Source organism: Vidua macroura, chromosome 7 (assembly GCF_024509145.1).
Source record: "Vidua macroura isolate BioBank_ID:100142 chromosome 7, ASM2450914v1, whole genome shotgun sequence".
In the NCBI taxonomy this organism is placed as follows: Eukaryota; Metazoa; Chordata; class Aves; order Passeriformes; family Viduidae; genus Vidua; species Vidua macroura.
This window is the reverse complement of record NC_071577.1, coordinates 4014407-4035379: the sequence shown is the minus strand read 5'-3', so window position 1 is coordinate 4035379 and position 20973 is coordinate 4014407. Positions and strand designations below refer to the sequence as shown.

The following is a 20973-nucleotide window of genomic DNA, read 5'->3' as shown; positions in this document are numbered from 1 at the left end:
AGTCCAAACACCTCCTCCCTGTTCCTACATCCTCCATCCCCCACTCCTGCTCTTAGGAGCACTTTGTTGAACTACAAGAACCCATTTTTTCCAAGGAGATCACCTCCAAATGCCTGCAAACCCCTCCATCCCCCTCTCAATCATTATCATTTCATTAACCTCCTTAAGCATCTCCTGCTAGTCTCACTGAAGACTTGAAATATTTCTTACCATTCTTCTCCAAAATTCTCCATTTTGGCAAGTTTTGTACCCACCTCAATCCTGCATCATGTTGGATTACTGTGAGTTTTATCCCTCTTCCACTGCAGCTGAGTTCTGGCTTAAAGAAAGCTCAGACTTTTAAACTGTGGCCTGAAATGCAGCCTCTCAAATCCCCAAATCAGCCAAGATTTATTTCCGTGCTTCTCAAACTGCTACCCAATGTACTCTATCACAAAAACTGCATGATCCAGGAAATACTTAATTTTCATTTTTTTAAAGCAGTGAAACCAATTTTCCTGCGTGTTGGGTAAAGTGCACTATATACACATACACAATAGTATTTCATATTTTGTGTATTTTATTTATATTTTTCTACATTATTTTGAATTTTTCAAGGATATGATACATGTGCTTTATAAAATATATGCTTGACCATTTCCCTGATATTTCTCCAAAGGGAATCCATTTGTGTGGACCAGAATCATCCCATGAACCAAATTTGTGCTTTCTCCTGCTCCAGATCAAAACACTCCTGTGGATGTTGGCACCTACTTGGCCATCAAACCCTTCTCACCAGGGCACCCCTGGTACAAAAAAAAAATTACAATTCCACAAAAAACTGCACAATATTTAACTGTGAACACACAAGTCCCGCTGTGCTTTGCCATTTCTTTCTGAAAATCTGGGGAATCAAAAAACCAGCTCATTTTTTATGTGCTTCCTTACTCCTGGCTGACAACACAACTCTTTGGGGTGCCCTGAGAGCCTTCCCTGTAAGCTGGGTTGGTTCCTGAATGTGCCATTATTGGTGTGGCTGTAAAACATGCAAACCAAACCTCTCCCCCCAGGATGCCAAATGCACTCTGCTCTCACAAAATACCACATTTGACGTTGGAGGCTATTTTCCTTCTACTTCTGAGTCATCCCATGTTCTCCTCTGCCTCTTGTTCCACATTTTAACACACACACTGATAACAAACGAGCTGTGTGACTCCCCTAAAATGCAAATGTGGCAACAAACACCACCTAAAAATCACCTTTGGATATGTATTAATTTCAGGAGTCCCAAAACTTTGTCAGAAGAGCCATTCTCATCTCTCATTTCACTTGGAGCATTCCCACCACGCATCCTGCACATGCCTAAACCTTGTCTGCTCCTTCACACCTCCCAAACACCCCAAGACCCCTTGTAAAACACACCATGACCTTAAAAAAAAAAAAACAAAAACATACAAAATGTTGGTGACTGATTTTTAACAGACAAAACTCTGCATTTCAAAGGGTCCTTTGGCTGCTGAGTTTATCCAGCCTCCAAAAAATTTTGTGAGATGGTGTCCCCAGCTGAAAGCAGAGCAGAGAGCACCTACACCTTCCCAAACTGGAGTTCCACCACTCAAAACTGCAATTGCAGCAGTATTTAAAAGAATGACATTTATTTTAAACACTGTTTTAAATAATAACATAGTTTAAAATAGTAGTATTTTAACTCTTCTCCTTGACCAGAAGTCTGAACAAGTAATCCTGATTATTTTCTGTAGTTGATTTTTTGTTTTCCACCTTTTGCCTGAATGCAACAGGTGAACCCAAACAAACTCAGGAATCTGTTTAGGACTGGTCTGAGCTGTGGGAGGACAAGTGGCCAAAGCAGATCTGGTCTGGAAAGGCTCAGACAGGAGCACACACACGTCACTAGCAAAGGATTGGAGCTGCAAAGTTTGGCTTCTTGAGATGAAAAAGTAAAAAAGTGAACTTCTGAACACCACCTTTTCGTAAGACAGCCTTCAGTTTCAGCACACAGTGACAAATGCTGTTCTTTCCACTTGCAGAGGAGCCTCAGAAGCATTCCTGGGCTTGTGATTTTATCCTGTGTGCACCTCAGTTTCCCAAGCCTGGCTGGTGCTGTGCAGACAAGTGAAAATACAATCAAAACATCCCTCTGGAAATCCTGACCTGGATGAAACCAGAGAAATGTAAATCTTTTGGAGGAAAAGCAAAGTTAGCAGGAAGATTTCTAGGCCATGACATGATCACCTGTGCAGCATGAAGGCTTTTTGAAGCTGGGCCCATGCACACCTTTTGAGGTTCACCAATTACCAAGACACGGCTTCTCCTCGCTCCCCAAATTCTCACACAAAAAACACCTCAGCCACAGGACTTTGCTCTGTCTGCACAATCTGCTTAATAGGCACGGGGAGGGATTTCATCTCCCCCTAATTCCTGCCTGCCACCCCTCACCTGTGCTCCCCTCAGCACATTTCCACCTGCTCTTTAATTACTTGAGAGCTGCTCTGATTTCTTCTGGCCACTCCTTTCTGCTGGGGCTGTGCTGCTGTCCCCCACTCCAGCACCCACACATGGAAAAATCCAGCTGGAAGAGCATTATCCCAGACGAACAGAGAATATTTGAGAGCTGTGGGGAACCTGCATTTGGGCTGCTGTGTATATCAAGTTTCAGTCCAGTCAAAAGCCGGCACCATCTTTTCACTGCTGCCCTTTTCATTTAGTTATCTTACTGAAGTCTTATCTCCCCAGTCCCTTGCCATAGGCTACCAGCTTCCTGCAGAGCCAGAAACAAAGCTCAGTCTTAAACAAAGGGGGGAAAAAAGGGAAAAAAGCACAAAAGAAAGTTGGTCACAGTTACTGTTAGGGAGCCCTGCGGGTTCTGTAGGCAGGACCAAAGCGAGGGGATGCTGCTGCCTCTGTGCCTCGTGTCACCGGCCAGCAAAGCCACCAGGAGCACGGAGAGGCACTGCCTGCCTTCAAAGCATCCCACCACTGCCTCCAGCCACGCTCTGCTGGCCCAGGAGCTGGAACAGATCCATCCAAATGGCTGAAAACAGGCAAAAAGCACGGGAGGAACGCAACCACCACCGCTGGTGACAACCACCAAGAGCTCGTGGTCGTGACCTTCCCGTGACATCCCACCCATGCTAAACACAACCCTGGGGAGCACCTCCCACCCTCCCTCTCCTCAGGTTTAACCACAATCAGTTTATGGATCTCTTTTAACGGCAGAAAATGCACAAAGAGCAGAAGGAATTCACACGGCAAATCTCCCCCAGCACAAACCAGGAATAAACTGGCTTTACAGGCATGCTCAGAAAGCAATTTGAATTCTGTTTGGTTAAACTTCCTGGGGGGACCTCACCTACAGAGAGGCAGATGTGACCTCAGGGCAGGAGGAATGAAAGGAACAGGTTAAATGGCAACTACACAGAAAAGCTGCAAATAAAAAGAAAATATTTTGCATAAGATTTCTTTCTAACAGAATAGGTATTTTTCAATCTGCTGGGTGTTTCCCCAAGTGCTTGACTCACAGTACTTCCCAAAATGCTCCCAGATGAGCCTTTGGATCTGACCTGGGCACCTCATAATAGCTGATGCTTGGCACTGGGCATTTTTTAACTCAATGGCTTTACTATTATTAAATGTTTTTATTAACATGTTTTTTATTATTGAATGTTTTACTATTATTACAAGTTTCAGCCTTGCAAACAGCTGAATTTTGAGAACAAACAAGTGTCCAATGCTTTTCCTTTAAGAAGGAACTGGTGAAAAACTGGTGAAAAAGCACCTTGGTAAAGCAGCCCAATGCTTTAGACAGCAAACTTCATTTTCTAGTTGCTTTTAGCTTGCCATATTTAAGATGAAACTCCCCATATGTATTCCTCAGGTGCTGTGGGGTAGCAGATATGTGCATCCACACATGTGGCATGCAATTCCACTCCAGTGTTAATGATACCAAGGAATTTTCTGAGGAAAAACCAACCCACAGTGGTTCCATCTGCCTCTTTTTCAGCGATCCTGGCCATCAGCCTGATGTAAGCCTCAAGTTATAAATTCACCATCCATTTTTTTTCCCATCTGAAATTAAAATTTTGTTCTGATTAGCCCTTCCACTCCTCTGCTGTAGTTCCACACTGGCCCGAGCAGTTTCTAATAAACACAGTGATGGTTTTCTCTCTGTTAGTGAGCTCTGAGTCGACCTTTTCAAGTGGCTTTTGGCCAAGCAGATGTGAAGTCCACTGGAAAAACACTGGTCTTCAAATCTCTCTAGCTCTGGTAGGTGTTTGGGAGAGAACTAACACAAAAAGAGAAATAACAAGTCTGTATCTAAACAGAAAATTAAGCTTGAAGCCAAGGTCCTACACGGTTTTGAGACCTTCAGGACAGGCACTCACCCACCTACCAGATGGGTTCTTATTCCAGAAAACAAAAAACCAAACCAAACAAAAAAAATCACTTTTCCTATTGCTGATTATCAACTTACAGACTCTCTTTTCCCCCAAAAAATCCCCCTTGTATGAGTCCTGAACTCAAATCCTAGATTTCTCCAAGTTTAACAGCTCGCCAGCTTCTTTTTCTAGGGAATTTCACCTTAACTTGGTACTTTTCAGCACGGCAGCCAAATCCACAAAGGAGGAGAATCCAAATTTGTCACAATCTCACCAGAATAAAGGTACCTGGAGCTGGCTGTTGCTCCAAGCCCTGTCCAGCCTGGTCTTAGACACTTCCAGGGATTCAGTGAAGTGGTGCTGATGCTATTTAGATTGAAAAGAAGAGCAGCACTGTGGCTTTTTAATAAATGCTTTCCTAACCTGCAGAAGGAGACAGAAGCACTTCCTTTTCAGGTTTCTCTTTCACCACCACCAAGGAGGAAAACAACAATAGTAATAATTATTGCAAACCAGGCTCCTGTTGACTGAGAGTCTGAGCTTTTATCAGAGGCAGCATTGCACACAGGAAAGGTGCAGCTGAGCCGGGGAGCATTTCATCTAAAGCACTCATTAACTTGGACAAGCGGGGTCGAGGGTGTTGTGGTTGTTTTGTTTTGATTTTTAATCATCCAGGCATCTCCCAGGCTGCCGTACAGGCACCGGTGTTGCACCGGATCAGCTCCTGGGTGACAAGGGCTGCCAAGCAGCTGCAAGGACAATAAAACAGAACATTACTGCTACTACTACCACCTTTCATCTTTGGAGTATTGCATTTGAGCTTCCAAGGCCTCCAAAAGGCTGAAGTCTGACCAGCAGCCACCCAAGCTGGTGCTCACTCACCTCACTTAGCTCTTCCTGTCGGACGCATTTCCTGGAAGCTACTGGTAAATGACAATTTTATTTTTTTTGGTTTAAATTCAATTGCAAAGCAGCCCAGTGTGGAAGCACACATTGGGTGGAAGGGTTCACTCCTCCAGCTGTATCTCAGAGTTTACTGGCAGCAGTGAATCAGTCTCTTTATTTACGTCTGCGTTTGAGGATGCGATGCCGCCGCAACTAATAATTTATCCATTTTCCTCATTATCTCCATGAAATATCTGCTGTCCAAAACAGAGCTAATAGAACTGCAGCTCGCTGGGAGTTGTGCTGCTCAGTGGAGTTCAGCCACCAGGAAGAGCAGGAGTGAGTTTTTACTGATCCCGAAGTCCAAGCTGGAGACCTTAAGCCAAACCTTAAGTCTAACCTGCGGTCCCCGAGCAGCTGTTGGGCCGGCAGCAGCCCAGCTGTCTAAACTTTATTGGCAGCAAATGTCATTCTTGCACACGAGCTGCCTGCCTGGAAGAGCCAAAGGCACATCTTGGGCTATCACATCCCATCACGCTCCCCGACGAGATGTGAAAACCGGAATGGGAAACGTCAACAGAGTCCGGCCGCGGCGAGGAGCGGGGCATGGCCGCTGACAAGCACGCCCTGACAGAGATGGGCTTGGAGTTGCAATTAGTGGCACTGTCATTTTCGGGCGCTCCTGCCAATTAATTAAGCCTGTCAAATGGAAAAACAGCGGCATTCACATGATAATTTATATCGGGAAAGACTGGCCCGGCAAAGCCGCTGCTGCCAACAAAATCCCCTCCGAGCGCTTCAGGGGGAAAAAAAAAAAAAATTATATATAAAGAAATGGAAAGGGGAGGGGGGGAAGAAAGAAAGAAAGTTAAACTGTCCTTGTTATAATTGTTAACTCTGATCGCTCAAGTAGAAGACGGGCTGATTAAAACTCCAAACGAGCCCCCAGCTCGCTTAAATCTCGGAGTCCGGAATGATAGAATCAGAGGAGTTTATTCATACCATTAAGCCCCAGAGAACTTAATTGAAAGAAGAGCATAGCCTGGACCTTGACAAGCGGGAGGTCACAGTAATTGCTGCCGGACATATTTAACATTAAGATAATCAGGCCATTAATTACCCTTTGGATCATTAAATCAGCCAGTTGCAAAATGAAATTTCTGCCTCTATTACTCACTTGAGAGACCACAGGGGTGGCTTTTAATTTATCAGTGAGCTTGAGATACAAAGGACCAGGCTTGGGGAGGAAGGAAAAAGGGGGAGAAAGGAGGGGGTTTGCTTCAGCAGAGGCAGGAATATCAATCCGCCATGCTTGGTGATCGTGGCAAATTAACTAGGTAAGATAACCTCAGCTTCTAAAGGCAGAAGCTGGGGGTATGTAAATAGATGAGGGCAGACAGGGAGATCAGAGCCTGCACACCACTTAGCAGGATAATAAAGGAAATCATCCTTGATTATCAGTGCTAATTTGGACACTGCCGGTAGCTTGTTATGCGTGTTCTGAGTAGCATTTAATTAATTCAATTGCTTGTTAATGAGGGAAGTGACATGTGGGGAGCAGATGCCACCCAACTGCAGATGGATTCTGGTCAGCCCTTCACAATAAAATCTTTTTTTTTTTTTTTTTTCCCTTCTTTCTTTTTTTTTTTTTTTTTTTTTTTTTTTTTTCTTCCAAATTTATTTTTAAAAACCCCCTTCCCCCAGACCTGGAACGGGAAAGGTGTCAGGCGTGGAGGAGCACTGAAAAGGCACAGAACACTGACCTCATCAGGCCAAGATCTGCCACGGAGCCAGAGCTGATAATCAGGGACAGAGAGGTACCCGTGCTCCCCCAGGCCCCTTTCATTCCCTCTGCCAGGAGCCCGGGAGCAGCAGCAGCACAAACTGCTGGCTAGCAGGAGCGAGGGCTGAGGGAGGGATGGAACACAGCAGCCCTACAGGATCCAGGATGCGAGAGCAGCATCTGAAGTGCTGCATTTCCCAGGGCTCACCCTTTATCTATGATGAAGGATTAATTATTTTTACAAAGGAAAGGATGAATATTTTCATGGAAGGCATGGTGTGGTATTTTTCATCCAAGTCACTCCCCAGCGACCAGCTCGGTGTCATGTCTGCTCTCCTTGGAGCAGCACAAGCCAGGCTTGGGTGCAGGACTAGAAAACTCAGCTCAGTACAGTGCAGCTGCAAAATGTTGTCCCTGACACCATTAAACTGAGTTCATTAGTGAGCAAGGATCAAACTGGGTCTTCCCTTGGAAGGTGAGAGTCAATTCCTGGCACTGCTGGCTCCCAGCTCACAGCTGCTCAGCCAGTGTTGGATTTTCCAGTAACCTTTGGTACCCAGAATAAACAGAGACTGCTGAGCAAACAGACCTGAGCACAACTGCTGCTCGTGCTCCAAGCCCCAGTTCAAGAGCTTAAAACTGTGCCTGCACTTCTGCAATCCGTTCACCCTTCAATTCAAAACCACAGTTTTAATGGAGTTGGACATTCCACCTGCTTGTGAATGTTCTCAAGAAGATGCTGGAATGGTGCAGCCCTATCTGTGTGTAGCTAATGCAGATATTTGGCATTGTCTGAGTAGCAGAACAAGAAGTGTGGCTGGGATGGTGCCTGGATATGAGCCTGCCTTCCCTCAGCTTGCCTGGCAAGCTCCAGCTGGTGGAGGTGGCACATCCATCCCAACAGTCCCAGGGAGACAAGAGATGGAGTCCTTGGGAGCTCAGGGAATGAGGGTGAGGGAGCAGATAAATAACCATCTCCTGGAGTGGGCAGAGGGATGGGGGCAGCTTGTCTCCTTTGGAAAAGGCCAACACCACCTTGGGAAGTCAATGGTGGAAGAGATGTCTGCAAACCAGAAGTCACATGAGCATGAGGACAAAGCAAAGCAAGTGAGGCGTGTCCAGAAAAAGCCAAGTATCTGATAGGAGATGGACACAGCAGTGCCACAGGGAAAGAATTCCCAAGCCGGCTTCCCCACATCTCCAACATTCCTCCATGGAACTGCTCAGCCCCACAGGGCTCCTCCAGTGCTGCACCACTCCAAAGCAGCGCTGTGAGAGTGTGCTTAAACAGTATCAATAGCAATTAGAGGGAAAATCCTGATCCCATCCCCAGCCCCAGTTAATTGTCGCAACATTGATTTACTCTAATTTGACTTCTCACTCCAAATTAAACCCGCATTACCCAAGGAGGGACTGCAGGCAAGCTCCCCCCGCCTGCCCCCTCCCCTCAGAGACAATAAATTTCATATTGAATACACTTGGAAAAAAAAACCTGGCGGTTGTTGGAGGATCCATACCGAAAGATCTTTTTCCTTTTCTTGCTCTTTTTCTTTTTTTCTTCCTGCGAGTAATTAAAAGATGCTTTTCTTGACTAATGATCCCCCTGTTTAGGAATGGGAAGTCGATACTCCTTCAGCAGCAGTCAGCTTCAATTTGTCACAGGCCTCCCGAAGTTTGAGCGGCGTTCTTGGGGCTGCTGGTAATTGCTGGAACCAATTACCAGCTCTCCAGGGCTGACCTAATCAGGGACCCAGGGACACCAGGCTCAGGGGCCAGCTGGTCCCTGCTCCCTTTCACACTCAAGTGTTTGGGTTTTCCGCTGCTTCCCCAACTTTCCGCACTCACCAGAGCTCGTGTTTATTCCTCCTTCCTCCCACAATCCCAGAAACGCCCTCAGCCCTGCCTCGTGCCACTTCCCTGGGGATCCCACCACACCTGTGCTCCCAAAACCTTCCAGTTCAGTGCCAGAGGCCATCCTGGCTGCTGAACGACCTGGAGATCTGCCTGAAGAATTCCAGGATGGTTTGGGTTGGAATGAGTTTAAGAAAGTCCATCTCATCCCACTCCCCTGCCATGGGACACCTTCCACTAGACCAGGCTGCTTGACTCTCCAGATGGATGTGACCTGGAATATGCCAATATTAGAGGATACAGCTGGGCAATACCCTTGATCAATGCAGGGGGGATAATACCTTTTGCTGAAGAGCTCCCAGGCTTTGATTTTACACATCCTCCAATCTCAGAACCTTTCTGGCCTTCAAAGTAAGTGTCCAGGTCCCTCTTTTCCCATGATTTGCTTGGGTGAAGGATTTGAAGTGCATTTGAGTGGGCTAGAAAAGGACAGTAGTATTTCATGTGGTTTAATCACAGAATATCCTGAGCTGGAAGGGACCCACAAGGATGATGGAGTCCAAGCCCTGGCCCTGCACAGACACCCCAACAATCCCAGCCTGTGCATCCCTGAGAGCATTGTTCAAATGTTCCTTGGGCTCTGTCAGCCTGGGGCTGTGCCCATTCCCTGGGGGAGTCTGCTCAGTGCCCCAGCACCATCTGGGAGAAGAACCTTTTCCTAAAATCCCACCTGACCCTGCCCTGACACAGCTCCAGCCACTCCCTGGGTTCTGTCCCTGTCACAGAGAGCAGAGATTGGAGCTGCCCCTCATGAGGAAGGTGCAGGCCATGATAAGGTCTTGAATTTGGTATCTTCTTTTTGAGTGTGCAAAATTACTAGAGGGAAGCTGTACTCACAGCTCTGCTTTCAGAAATACTGGTGACATTTTCCTGGGTAAGATTCCTTAATTATGCCATGACCTAGAGTAGCCATTTGGCAATTCCTCCTGTCAAAAACCATCTCCATGAATCCCTCCACCCTTTCCTCTACTCCACAGAAACACATAGGATGCCACTGCAAGTACACAGTGATCAGTGCCAACCTCTCCCAGGCTGAAGGGACTGCTTTGAAGCCACATCAAGACCTTCAGGTTCCTCTTAGTCCAGCCTGTGAACACTCCTTGAGCCTCCCAGCCCAACAACTCAGTATTTGTGGAGCAGCTCATTACTTTTTTTTTTTTTTGTGTCCCTAGAAATCTGTGGGTTTCCCCTGATGACTTCATCTCCAATAGAAAGGCACAACATGAAAAGGTGAAACCCACCTGATCCCCTCTAAAAGGGTCTATGAAGGGCCCATCACAGAATCAGATTCCCAGGATGGTTTGGGTTGGAAGGGACCTTCAGGATCATCCAGTGCCACCCCCTGCCACGGGCAGGGACACCTTCCACTGTCCCAGGCTGCTCCAAGCCCTGTCCAAGCTGGCCTGGGACACTTCCAGGGATCCAGGGGCAGCCACAGCTGCTCTGGACACCCTGTGCCAGGGCCTCCCAGGGAACAATTCCTAATTCCCAATATCCCATCCATCCCTGCCCTCTGGCAGTGGAAGCCATTCCCTGTGTCCTGTCCCTCCATGCCCTTGTCCCAAGTCCCTCTCCAGCTCTCCTGGAGTTGCCTCTTCCCCTTTCAGTCCCTCAACAACAACAAAAGGAAGGTTTGTTTAACCCTCCTTTCAGGGCCATTTTAGCTGCTTCCAGTAGAATTCCTCATGCAAAACTCCAAGAAGCAGTGAGAGCATGGAAAGCAGAGCCTCTACCTGAAGAACCTGAATTTATTTTCTTGCCACAGCTTGGACAGAAGGATTGTGATGCTGGCAGAGACCAAAGGGAAGCACAAAAGCAGGCACACACTTGGAAAAAGCAGAACTTTCTGGTATTTACGTAAAAAATTGCATTTCAGTCCCTGCTGCAAACAGCAGAGGAATGGGAGCAGCAAAGCAAGATTGCAATTGCTTTGTGGGAAAATTTCCACATCATCCTAATTCTGCTTTTTCCAGCACCTCTTCTATCACATAAGCGTGAACCTGGACACAAAGCTAGAAAATCCTATCTATAAAATGAATCTTTTTGTCCAAAAATGTTGCAGCGCAGGAGAGAAAGAGCAGTGATAGCAGTGACAATTAGAGTCAGCTGAATATAACCATGAAGATGCAGAGAAACAAAGTGGGAGAATTAAAATAAGCCCTGAGTATGAAATACTAAGAGAAAAAAAGTTGATTTTCTAGAAGTAAAATTCAATCCTGAGTGAATTATTAATTGAAATGGATGGTGCTCTTTTCATCACAGTCACATGGATTTTAGATTTTTCATGATGATTATTATATGACTACTGAAATAATGTGATTTTTCTTTTTCTTTTTTTTTTTAATAGAATTCCAATTGAGTGCAAGCATTTTTCTTCCAGCTGTTTAGAACTACTCACCTCGGCAGTAAGGAGCAACATATATTTGTGAGGTGCAAGAATATAAAATCTCTGCATTAAAGTGATAGTAATGACTGAAAGTCCATTTCAATCTACTTGATGAAATCATTGTGCCTAATAATACACAGGTAGAGAGCAGACATCCCATTTCTGCCCGAACAAAACCTCTCTTTGGGGCTCCCTGAGCACTTTTTAGATGCACAGCCATTCATCTAAGTAGCCTGATTAATGTAGTGGCTTCATTCTCGAAGATGAACCAAAGGTGGCACCACAAATTCATTTTTCAGGGCTAACAAAATAATGCAATAAGAAACAGTTAACTTTATTACACACAACAGCACAAACCCAGCCCTCTGCTGCAGGAGCTGGCCCAGGCATAGTGATTCTTCCACCTGATCCAGAACTGGAAAAAAGTATTCTCAAAACATCTGTCTTTGACACTGATCGGATTAATTCAGCATAAAACACCCCAGTTTTAGGTAGGACAACACATCACAGGAAGATTTTTACTGTGTGGAGCTATGAGAGGCAGGTAAAAAGCTGTTCTCAAAGGAGACAGCCCCCCAGCAGCTCATGGTTTCACATAAATCACGCTCACAAAAAGTAATCAAGCCCACGGCGAGCAGGACTTCAAACACCCCTGAGCAGAACCAAAGACCTGACAGCCAGGTACAAGTTCCCTGAAACTCTGAAGGGAGATTGTAATGACAAAGTGATAGTCCAAGAGGCAGGAACTTGGTGGCCCACTGAGACAGAGGAGCACATGACAGGATAATTTGGGTGGAGGAAGAAGCAGGTGGGAGGTTTCCACATCCCACTGAACAGAAAACTGCAGAGCTGCTCAGGAAACCTTCCCAAGAGCGACAAAGTAACGAGGTCACTCAACTTTTGCTTCTTCCTGGGCACACAGTGAGGTTATAAATAACGTGAGGTCATAAATCACGATTTTCCCACAAGGGAGAGCTCAAAAGCGGCGGCGTCACGCGCCGGGCGAGGCGCGGCGAGCGCAAAACCCACCTGGTGGAGTCCGAGGAAGGCTTCACGTGGCCTTGGCTGTTCTCCTCCCACACACTGTTGGCCAGCTCGTTGCCAATGGCTGACATCACCTTGATGAGCTCGATGGGCCAATCGTCCAGGTCCAGGGAGCGCACCCGGGACAGGTGCGTGCCGAGGTTGCGGTGGATACCTGAGCATTCGATGCAGATGAGGGCTCCCAGGTTCAGGCTGGCCCAGTCGGGGTCTGCAGGACGAAGGACACAGCAATTAGGACAAGGGAACACCCCACAGAACCTTCCAGCTGCTGTTTGTGCATGGAGGTTTTGGTTCCGGGGGTGTCTTGTCCTAAAGAGCAGCTGGGAGGTCTTCCAGGGTCAGTGGAAATGCCAGCTCTTCAAGGAGTAAAGAAAAATAAAATGTGGTGTCTCAAAAGATGTGTCACTCCACCTCCAGCCAAAAAACCCCAATGAATTAGAGGGGCAAGGAGAAACAAAGGCAACAGAACCACGGTGATGGGTAAAGGATGATGCAGCAGTGAAGAAAGCCCCTCCCTGGGAACCCAGAGCTGCTCGTAGCCAGCTGAAAGGGAAAAAAGAGGAAAAAACCAGAGCCTAGAAACACTTATCTCGTGCTAACTCCATCAGCTCCCTCAATAACCAGCAGCTACGTGTGTCTCTTCCATCTGACTCTTCTTCCACCTCCCAAATCAGGGAGATAAACACCAAGGTGGAAATGTCCCACTTGGAACAGCCCCGGTTCCAGGGCATGAGCCAGAAGGATTCCACCCACCCAAAACAACCCCACAAAGAGTGAGACTGGGACAAGCCTGACACGAGATGGGAAATTCCATTTCCCAACATGGTTCAAAGCTCTTTTGCCACTGTCCTGTGTAATATAAATCTAGATTTGTATGGATTGCCTTCTCTCCAACATTCACCTTAACAAATGCAGCCGAAGACAAATGAGAGGAATTTTGGTTGGTTTTTTCCAACCTCCTGCTGTCAAATCTTTTCTTCATGCCTCACTCTGTGCATCCCAAAGAACTACTCCAAGTGCCATCCAGGAAAATGGGGATAAATTAAGAAGGCAGACAATTTTTGTTCCTATCTAAACAACATTTGGAGCTGACAGAAAATGAATTTTCAATTTTTCCTTCTGTTCTGAAAAATTCATACAAAGTCTTGTCTCGACTTCGTGTAACTCACAATTGAAAAGCTACTTCTGGCAGCCAAAATATGTGAAAACAAAACATCTTCTAGTTCTTTCCCATGTCATGTTTGGACAAAAAATAGGAAAGGAAAGCTCATAATTTTAATTGTGAAGTCCCACATTTCACTGAAGGCATTGACTGACATTTTTCAATCAGTCCACTGAAATCTAAAAATGCAACCAAGAAGAAAAATCCCCCATCTTATTCCACTTGAGCAGAAAAGCACATCTTTTGTTTAAAAGCTCCCATCCATACCAAGTCTTATATTATACATAATTTAAAATCCACATTATAGATATACAGCATTTCAGATCTCCAAAAAATCAGGTAAGACAAAACTCCGGCCATGCTTTCCAAGCTTTTGGTACAACTACAGCAAACTCCTTCAATTCCATAATTTTTCAGATTTGTCAGTGGGGGAGCCAGTGGTGTATTTGAAACACACTAAAAAACCCCAAAATCTCAATTTGTTGGTATAAATTTGAACGCAGCAAGTAATAATTTGAAATTTGCAAACTCGGATGAAACCCCTGATCTGCAAAGGCCAGGGTTATCCTCACAAAAACCCAAAGTGCAACGAGCTCTAAGAGGCATGAACTCAGAATGAAACAAGAGAATGGAATACCAACTTACATTATTCCAATTATCCTGACTGAACTGGAGCTAAGGAGCTGACCTCCCTTCCAAACACCTCTCTACTTGAAGCACATGTAGTGCATCTTGAACTGAAAAAATTCTTTAAATATTCCCCCGCTTCAGAGCATCACAGAATGGTTTGGGTTGGAAGAGCCTCTCTAGGACTTCAGTCCTCTGCTAGGACTGAAGGAGTCCCCCAAAACAACAACCAGGAAGTTCCACGAAATTTTAGCAAGATATTATTTTCAATTTCAACCATCTGACAACACACAGCTGAGTGGGAAAGTGGCAAACGAGGCAAGGCAAGGGCTGAGCTCGTTACAGAAATGAAAATTGTTATCACCAATTCACACCACAAGTGGTTAGAAAGCTGTAACTATTCAAGGCTGGGTTTTTTTACTTCCAAGATGATACAAACCCAGCTCCCTTTTCCTGCTGATGGTGAGAGTAGCTCTGAACTGGGGGATGCTCATGAGCACGTGGCAGGTGTGGGCATCAAGGTGTGACAGCAAAAGGAAGAAAAAGCCCACTCAGTGCAGCTAGAGGTGCTTTACCTAAAATTGGTCAAACAAAAAAATGAGCTTTTTAGCACCACTGAATATATCCAGATTACAATTTTCAGCTGTTCATAGTCTCAAAAATGCTTTGGCTCACTCCTTCCCTGAAAAACTCTTCCCCACTCTGACTCTCACCTCAATCAGCTTCACCATTTGGAGGTGAAGACTCTCTTAGGAGAATAACCCCTCCCCACTGTCTCCTTCATCCCTTTGGATCCAAGGAGGCTGATGAAAGGCTGAACCTTCCTGTAAGATATCCCTGGGCTGAGCAGAAGGAATTACTGGAAGGAGGAGCAGAAGAACCAGGGAAAGAAGAAGCAGGGGTGAAGGCATCTAGAGCTGCAGCAGAAGGGGGAGAAAAGTTTGCAACTCTCCTGTTCTACATGAAAAAACTGAATTTTGTGATAGGTAGGACAAGATTGTCCAAATTATTATCTCAGTGTTTGGCTTTCAAATACAAAATATTTGTATATATTGTAATATTTGTAAAATATTTGTAGATCGGACTCCTGGAATGGAAAACTCATTATGAGAATCCATGTTTTTAAACGCTCCTTATTTTCTTCTACAACAGCAAAGACCTGATGTTCCATGTTCTCCAGGTATCTTGGAAGAGGTGACTCATATTTATCCTCTGGTGAGCCAAAATCCAGACATTCAGCTGGGTTTGCATAAACAATTGGATCACCTTGGGTGGCTTTTCCAGACAAAGTCAGCACCAGGACTCTGCTGCTTTGGGAAAAGGCAACACCAGTTCCCTTTTCAAACATGAAATCAGATCCTGGGCACAAACTCCAGTTCCTGAAGAGCACTTTGCCTCTTCTCTTGCTCTGGGATGGGAATGTTGACAGGAGAGTATTAGTAACTTTAGCTGGAGGCTGCCAAAGGGCTGGGATGCTGGTGGCACACAGCTGCTGGATCAACATCCAACAAGGCAGAACTCCCCGGTGGAACAAAGTGCTGCATCCAGTGCTCAAAAGGCAAAGAGCTCCAGGAAGAGGAAGAATGAGACTTCTGAAGAGGAAGATTGATGGCTCCTAAATAGAGCTGAGGGATGGCAACATCTCACTCTCCTGTGCTCCCAAACATCTGGCTCTGTGGAGATGCAAACAACGTCAGACTTCCACGGGGTGCTGGGGTTTGTGATGTTAAATGCTCCAGGGGTAAGAACCTGCCCAGGCAAGGCAGCAAGGGAATAAAGCAAAGCCCTGCAGAAAAAGCAGCAGGCTGAGGTTCATCTCCTCTGTGTGTGTGTTTACATTTTAAAATCCATGGCTTTGGAAATATCTTACATTTTTCCAAAGGAACGACGGTGGCCTTAAAATCAGGAAGGTCAAACAGCAAGAGGAGTCAAGGAGGGTATAAATCATCTCTTGAGAATACAAACAAGTCCAGCTGAGATTCCAAAATCATCCCCTCATAAAAGCCACATGACAGAGTGTTGCCAAAATGGGCTGCCCCACTCTGCCCTCTCCCAGCAACGAGCTCCTGGCACGTCCCCGCTGCTGGCACCAGGCACGGGGGCCAGCTTGACCCATGAGCAATCTGGCTGAAAACCAGATCGGTTTGGGGGGAAAAAAACCCAAGAAAAGATAAAAAATCAGAGCACTGCCTTCTTGCACAAGCGTTTTCTTGATGAAGCATCCATCCTGGCTGCATAAATCCTGGGATATGTGCATGGCTGGGGACAGAAACACAAGCCTTGGGGACAGTGTGGAGTCTGGGTAGGGCTGAGGTGGATCAGAAGGATCTTGTGGAAGTTGTCTGCACTGGAGGGATTGCATCTTATAGATATAGAATATAACCTCCCATAAATATATATATATATAAAATAGAATATAATTGTACATTTTATAAATAAATATCTAGTTAGCAAGGCTAGGAAATGCCACCCACAGTGGAGCAGGACTTGGCACCACTGCCACCATGGGCTGCTCAGAGGCAGCAGTGAGTACCTCAAATGAGCACCTCAAATGAGCTCCATATCCATGTAGGTCACTCCCAGACCCCCTCCTCCTCATCCACAGCACTCCACCCTTCCTGCCTTCCTCCTGAGCTGCATCAAAGCTTTGGGGGAAATCTCAATGACTGCCAGGTCACTATGGAAGCACACTAATAAATAAGACTTGCTTTGGGCTCCAGGTGCTAAAAGACCACTCAAACCTAGCTTTTCCCTGGTTTAGCACATGCTGGATCACTTAGAGTCAAAGCAGAGACCAAATTATTGGTGCAAAAGCACCTGCACTTGTGTACAAATGCTCTTTTTACACTGGGGTGTCAGAATGGCTTAGACCATGAGTCAAAATCCCAAGCAGCCAATCTTTAAAAATAAAAATCACACCTGAAGAAAAGTAAGTGAATATTTTTCCATTTTAAGCATGTGTAAAAATGACAAGGAAAGTTCTGACTTCCAAATATCAAAGAAATAAAAATGCACAAGTTCTCAGTCCTTTAGCTCCTCCAACTAATTGCTTTAGAGTAAGAGAACTTCCTTTCTGTGGCTTTGTTGCAAACCCCTGGAACTAAAGAGCACCAGAATAATGGCCTCAGTCGGGGTTAGTGAGGTGAAGCACAGCTCAAAGTATTCCCGAGAACACTCTTCTGAACACTAAGCATATGTTTCAAAAACTAAAAAAAAAAAAAAAAGGGGGAAAGAAACACAAAGGGGAATAAAAAAAAATAATCCAAAATCAGTTTTCTAGTATCCAGACATAATGAGCAATGACTTTGGTTTCTTCTGACAAGCAAGCCTAAAAAACTGAACCAAAAAACCAGCACTCAAGCTCTACCTCTTGGAAAATATTACCACGGCACGTGTGCTCTCACCACGCAAAACAGGAGGGAAATGGAAGGGACTGATGTCAAACAGCAAACTTTTTGCCTTTTCTTTGAAGGGAAGTACAGAAATGCTGACATCCAACATGAAACAACGAGGGGAAAAAATCAGGATGCACTTGATGTGTCAGATATTGAGCATAAATTAAGAACAAACGAGTCTGGTCGAGCAAAGTCCTTCACGGAGCAGAGATGTGCAAACAACAGAGGGGATGTCCCAGCAGGGAGGCCAGGGCTGGGTGTTCCCCAGGGCCTGGCCAAGGAGAAGGGCTCAGAGCTGCACTCAGGGGGCTGTACTCACTCTGTGCCTCGCAGTCCACGCAGTGGGAATTGCCTCGGATGTTCCTGATGGACTGCAGCGCCATGGCCTCGTTCTGACTCGTCAGGCGCGACTGCGGGGAGCCAGAAACACCAGTGAGCAGCAAGAACCCAAAAAACCCAATGACACCACTGTCAGCTGAGCGAGCAGCAAACCCCACAGCTCAGACCAAGGCTGAATGAATACGGGCAAGGAACCTCAAGTCTTGATCTGCCTCTCAAGGAACAGTGATCCTTTGGCATCTCCCAGACTTTTGGGGTCTCCAGCCTGGATTCTAACAGAGGGAAATCGAGCTTGAGAACGAACCCTGCTCTTCCCAAGAGCAGCAGCCACAGTGCAGGTTTGCTTCTTGAGATAAATGAGAGAAGAATATTATTTCACAAGATCAATTTCTTTTATTGATGTGTGTGCTTGTGCTAATGAAGACTAAGGGACGGTTTGCAGAAGCGGCTGGAACTTTTTCATCATCCAAAGGTCAGATTTCACCCAGTGGCTCCCCTCTAACTTCTGCTCATGATGACCTGCCCATGACCTCTGAGAGGCAGCTCAGCTCTACCCAACTGTCTTAGGCTGGAAATGCAAGCTGTGGCTGGGGGTGTGTATTCTATTCTAGATCCCTTAGACCTGGGGCAGTTATCTTCTAATTAAATTGGGCAGTTTTTTCTTTATCTCTTCCACAACCAATCCTCCCTCCAAGAAATATCTTCTGTTCATGGGCCAGTGAGTGTCCCTGCATGGCTGAGAAAATTCCATCATCCCATGGGGAGCTGTTCTGCCCAGGGGGAGGAGCCAGGCATTCCTACCTGGATATGATCTGAGAATTGGGACACCACAGCAGCCTTTGCCCACTGCATTCCCAGAGGAGCAGCTTTCTGCCCCACTGCATTCCCAGAGGAAGACCAGGCCCATCTACACCACCACTGAACCTTCAGAGGAAGACTACACCCTTCTACAGGATTTCTGCTCCAGCAGAAGCACAGCTGGCAGTGCAGGAGGGCTGAGCCACCATGGAATGGGACTGCTGCCACCACCCTGACCCACAGGGTGTCAGCTCCTATTCTCACTGTGTCACTGTTGTTTTGTATTACTGCATTTTTAAAAATTTTTCCCCCCCTAGTAAAGAGCTGTTATTCCTGCTGCCACATCATTCCCTGAGAGCCTTTTAATTTCAAATTTATAATAATTTGGAGGGAGGGAGGTTTACATTCTCCATTTCAAGAGAGGCTGCTGCCTTCCTTAGCAGACCCCTGTCTTTTCAAACCGAGACACCAACTAAACTGCCTTGAGGGCTCCCCGAGGTGTGATTTAAGTAGGACTTGTGGATATCCACGTGGAGACCTGTTAAACCTGCCCAGCCAACTGCCCTTTGCTGTTCCAGCCAGTTCTGCTGTCAGTTCTGCTGACATGCTTTGGGAGCCCAGAGAGAAAAACCACTCTGAGCCATTGTCCAGCCACTTTTTATCCTTTTTATGTAGGTGTTAATGTACAAACTTCCCCTTCTGTGCCCTGATAACACACACGTTTCAGAATGTGTGAACCCATGCAAAGCAAGAAACATGTAAGCTGTGCTTTTCCTCCATCTCAGGAATGTATGTTGGAAAAAAACCATTTTTAAACACAAAATAAGAGGTAAATTGTGTTATGATGATGGGAATTACTGGTGTTTGATCGGGTCTGGCACACCAGGGCAATGAAGGCAGGCATTCACTTAAAAATATGAGTGTCCTCCTTGCAGTATAAAATCATGAAAGACAACTGTTAGGTGGGTAATATGAAAGGATCTACAGTTCTGGACAATTATTGGCCATTTCTCTCCCTCAGTCACCACTCAGCACCTTGCTGTCTCCTGTCAAGTGTTTACAGACATCTGCACTCAAGACACAGAAGTTCTCCCAAAATGAGCATTGGCTGAAGACATCTCAGATTTTAAACATTTGTTTTGACAGGAAAGGTGAGCAAATTCCTTCTGTCATCAAAGGAAAGCATTCCAAGGGGGAAAGCTGCTCCTCCCAGGCCATGTTCTTCCCCCAGAAAGCTCCAACCCCGCTCAGCTGTGGGGGTAACACACACATCTCGAGGAGTAAGGGCTTAAAATTCAGAATTTGCTGTCATCCTAATGATCACCTGGCCCATGGCTTCTTGCCAGCGTTACTCTGTGTCCCATACCTTGTTCTTGCTGCTCTCACAGGACTGTAAACTGGCCAGGATCTGGCTCTCTATGGCTTGGACCCACGCGTCCCTCTCTTCGTAGGTGGTTGCTTCAAAGTGCCAAGTCTGGCCCGTGAGAGAAACGATGATAAATTCAAAGTTTTCTTCTTGTTCTGGGGAAAAAAAAAATAAATGCAATAGGAAGAAAAGATTAAGTTAAGGGTAGCAAACAGCAGCTGAAACGACCTTGGTTGGTAAGAACTTCTGTTACACAATGGCTTTAAGCTGAAGGAGGGTAGATTTAGATGAGATACTGGGGAGAAATTCTTCCCTGGGAGGGTGGGCAGGCCCTGGCACAGGGTGTCCAGAGCAGCTGTGGCTGTCCCTGGATCCCTGGCAGTGTCCAAGGCCAGGCTGGACAGGGCTTGGAGCACCCTGGGCTAGTGGAAGATGTCCCTGGACACGGTAGGGGGTGGCACTGGATCATCTTGAAGGTCCCTTCCAATCCGAACAATTCTGGAATTGTGCACATCCTGTAACTGCAGGTCTGGACACGGGGTTTGAGGCTGGATCCTGCCCTGCACAGTGCACCAGGAAAGAACCAGGATCCTCTGTTTTTTCTCTCCAAATGCTATGCAGATGAAGCACTGGTTTGAGTAAATACTCAGTCCCTGTGTCTGTGAGCTTGGAATCGAGTCTGTACCTTAATCAAACATAAAGTGGCCAACAAGCATCACTTAGATTTAAAACTCAGGTGCTAAAAGCTGCATAATGTAAAAATCAAAGGGTGCCACAAAATAAAAGATGAATGGACCACAAAGAGCTGACAATACAGAAAATGTAACAATTTACCCTCCTGTTTCAAGCAGTTTTTACAAGCACAGATATATTAAAGCAGATGTGGACATTTTCTCCTCTA

At 45.9% G+C, this 20973-nt stretch overlaps 1 protein-coding gene across 10 annotated transcripts in view; it reads right to left on the bottom strand.

Moving 5' to 3' along the window:
* Nucleotides 1-20973, bottom strand: part of AGAP1 (ArfGAP with GTPase domain, ankyrin repeat and PH domain 1) — a 343329-nt gene that overhangs the window by 57378 nt on the left and 264978 nt on the right. For all 10 annotated transcript variants that reach the window (XM_053981906.1, XM_053981905.1, XM_053981897.1 and 7 more), the window contains 3 exons: nucleotides 20073-20227; nucleotides 17889-17979; nucleotides 12371-12593 (listed from right to left, as the gene is read on the bottom strand). In XM_053981906.1, the coding sequence (XP_053837881.1) occupies nucleotides 12371-12593; nucleotides 17889-17979; nucleotides 20073-20227 (469 nt within the window). The remainder of the gene's footprint in view (nucleotides 1-12370; nucleotides 12594-17888; nucleotides 17980-20072; nucleotides 20228-20973) is intronic.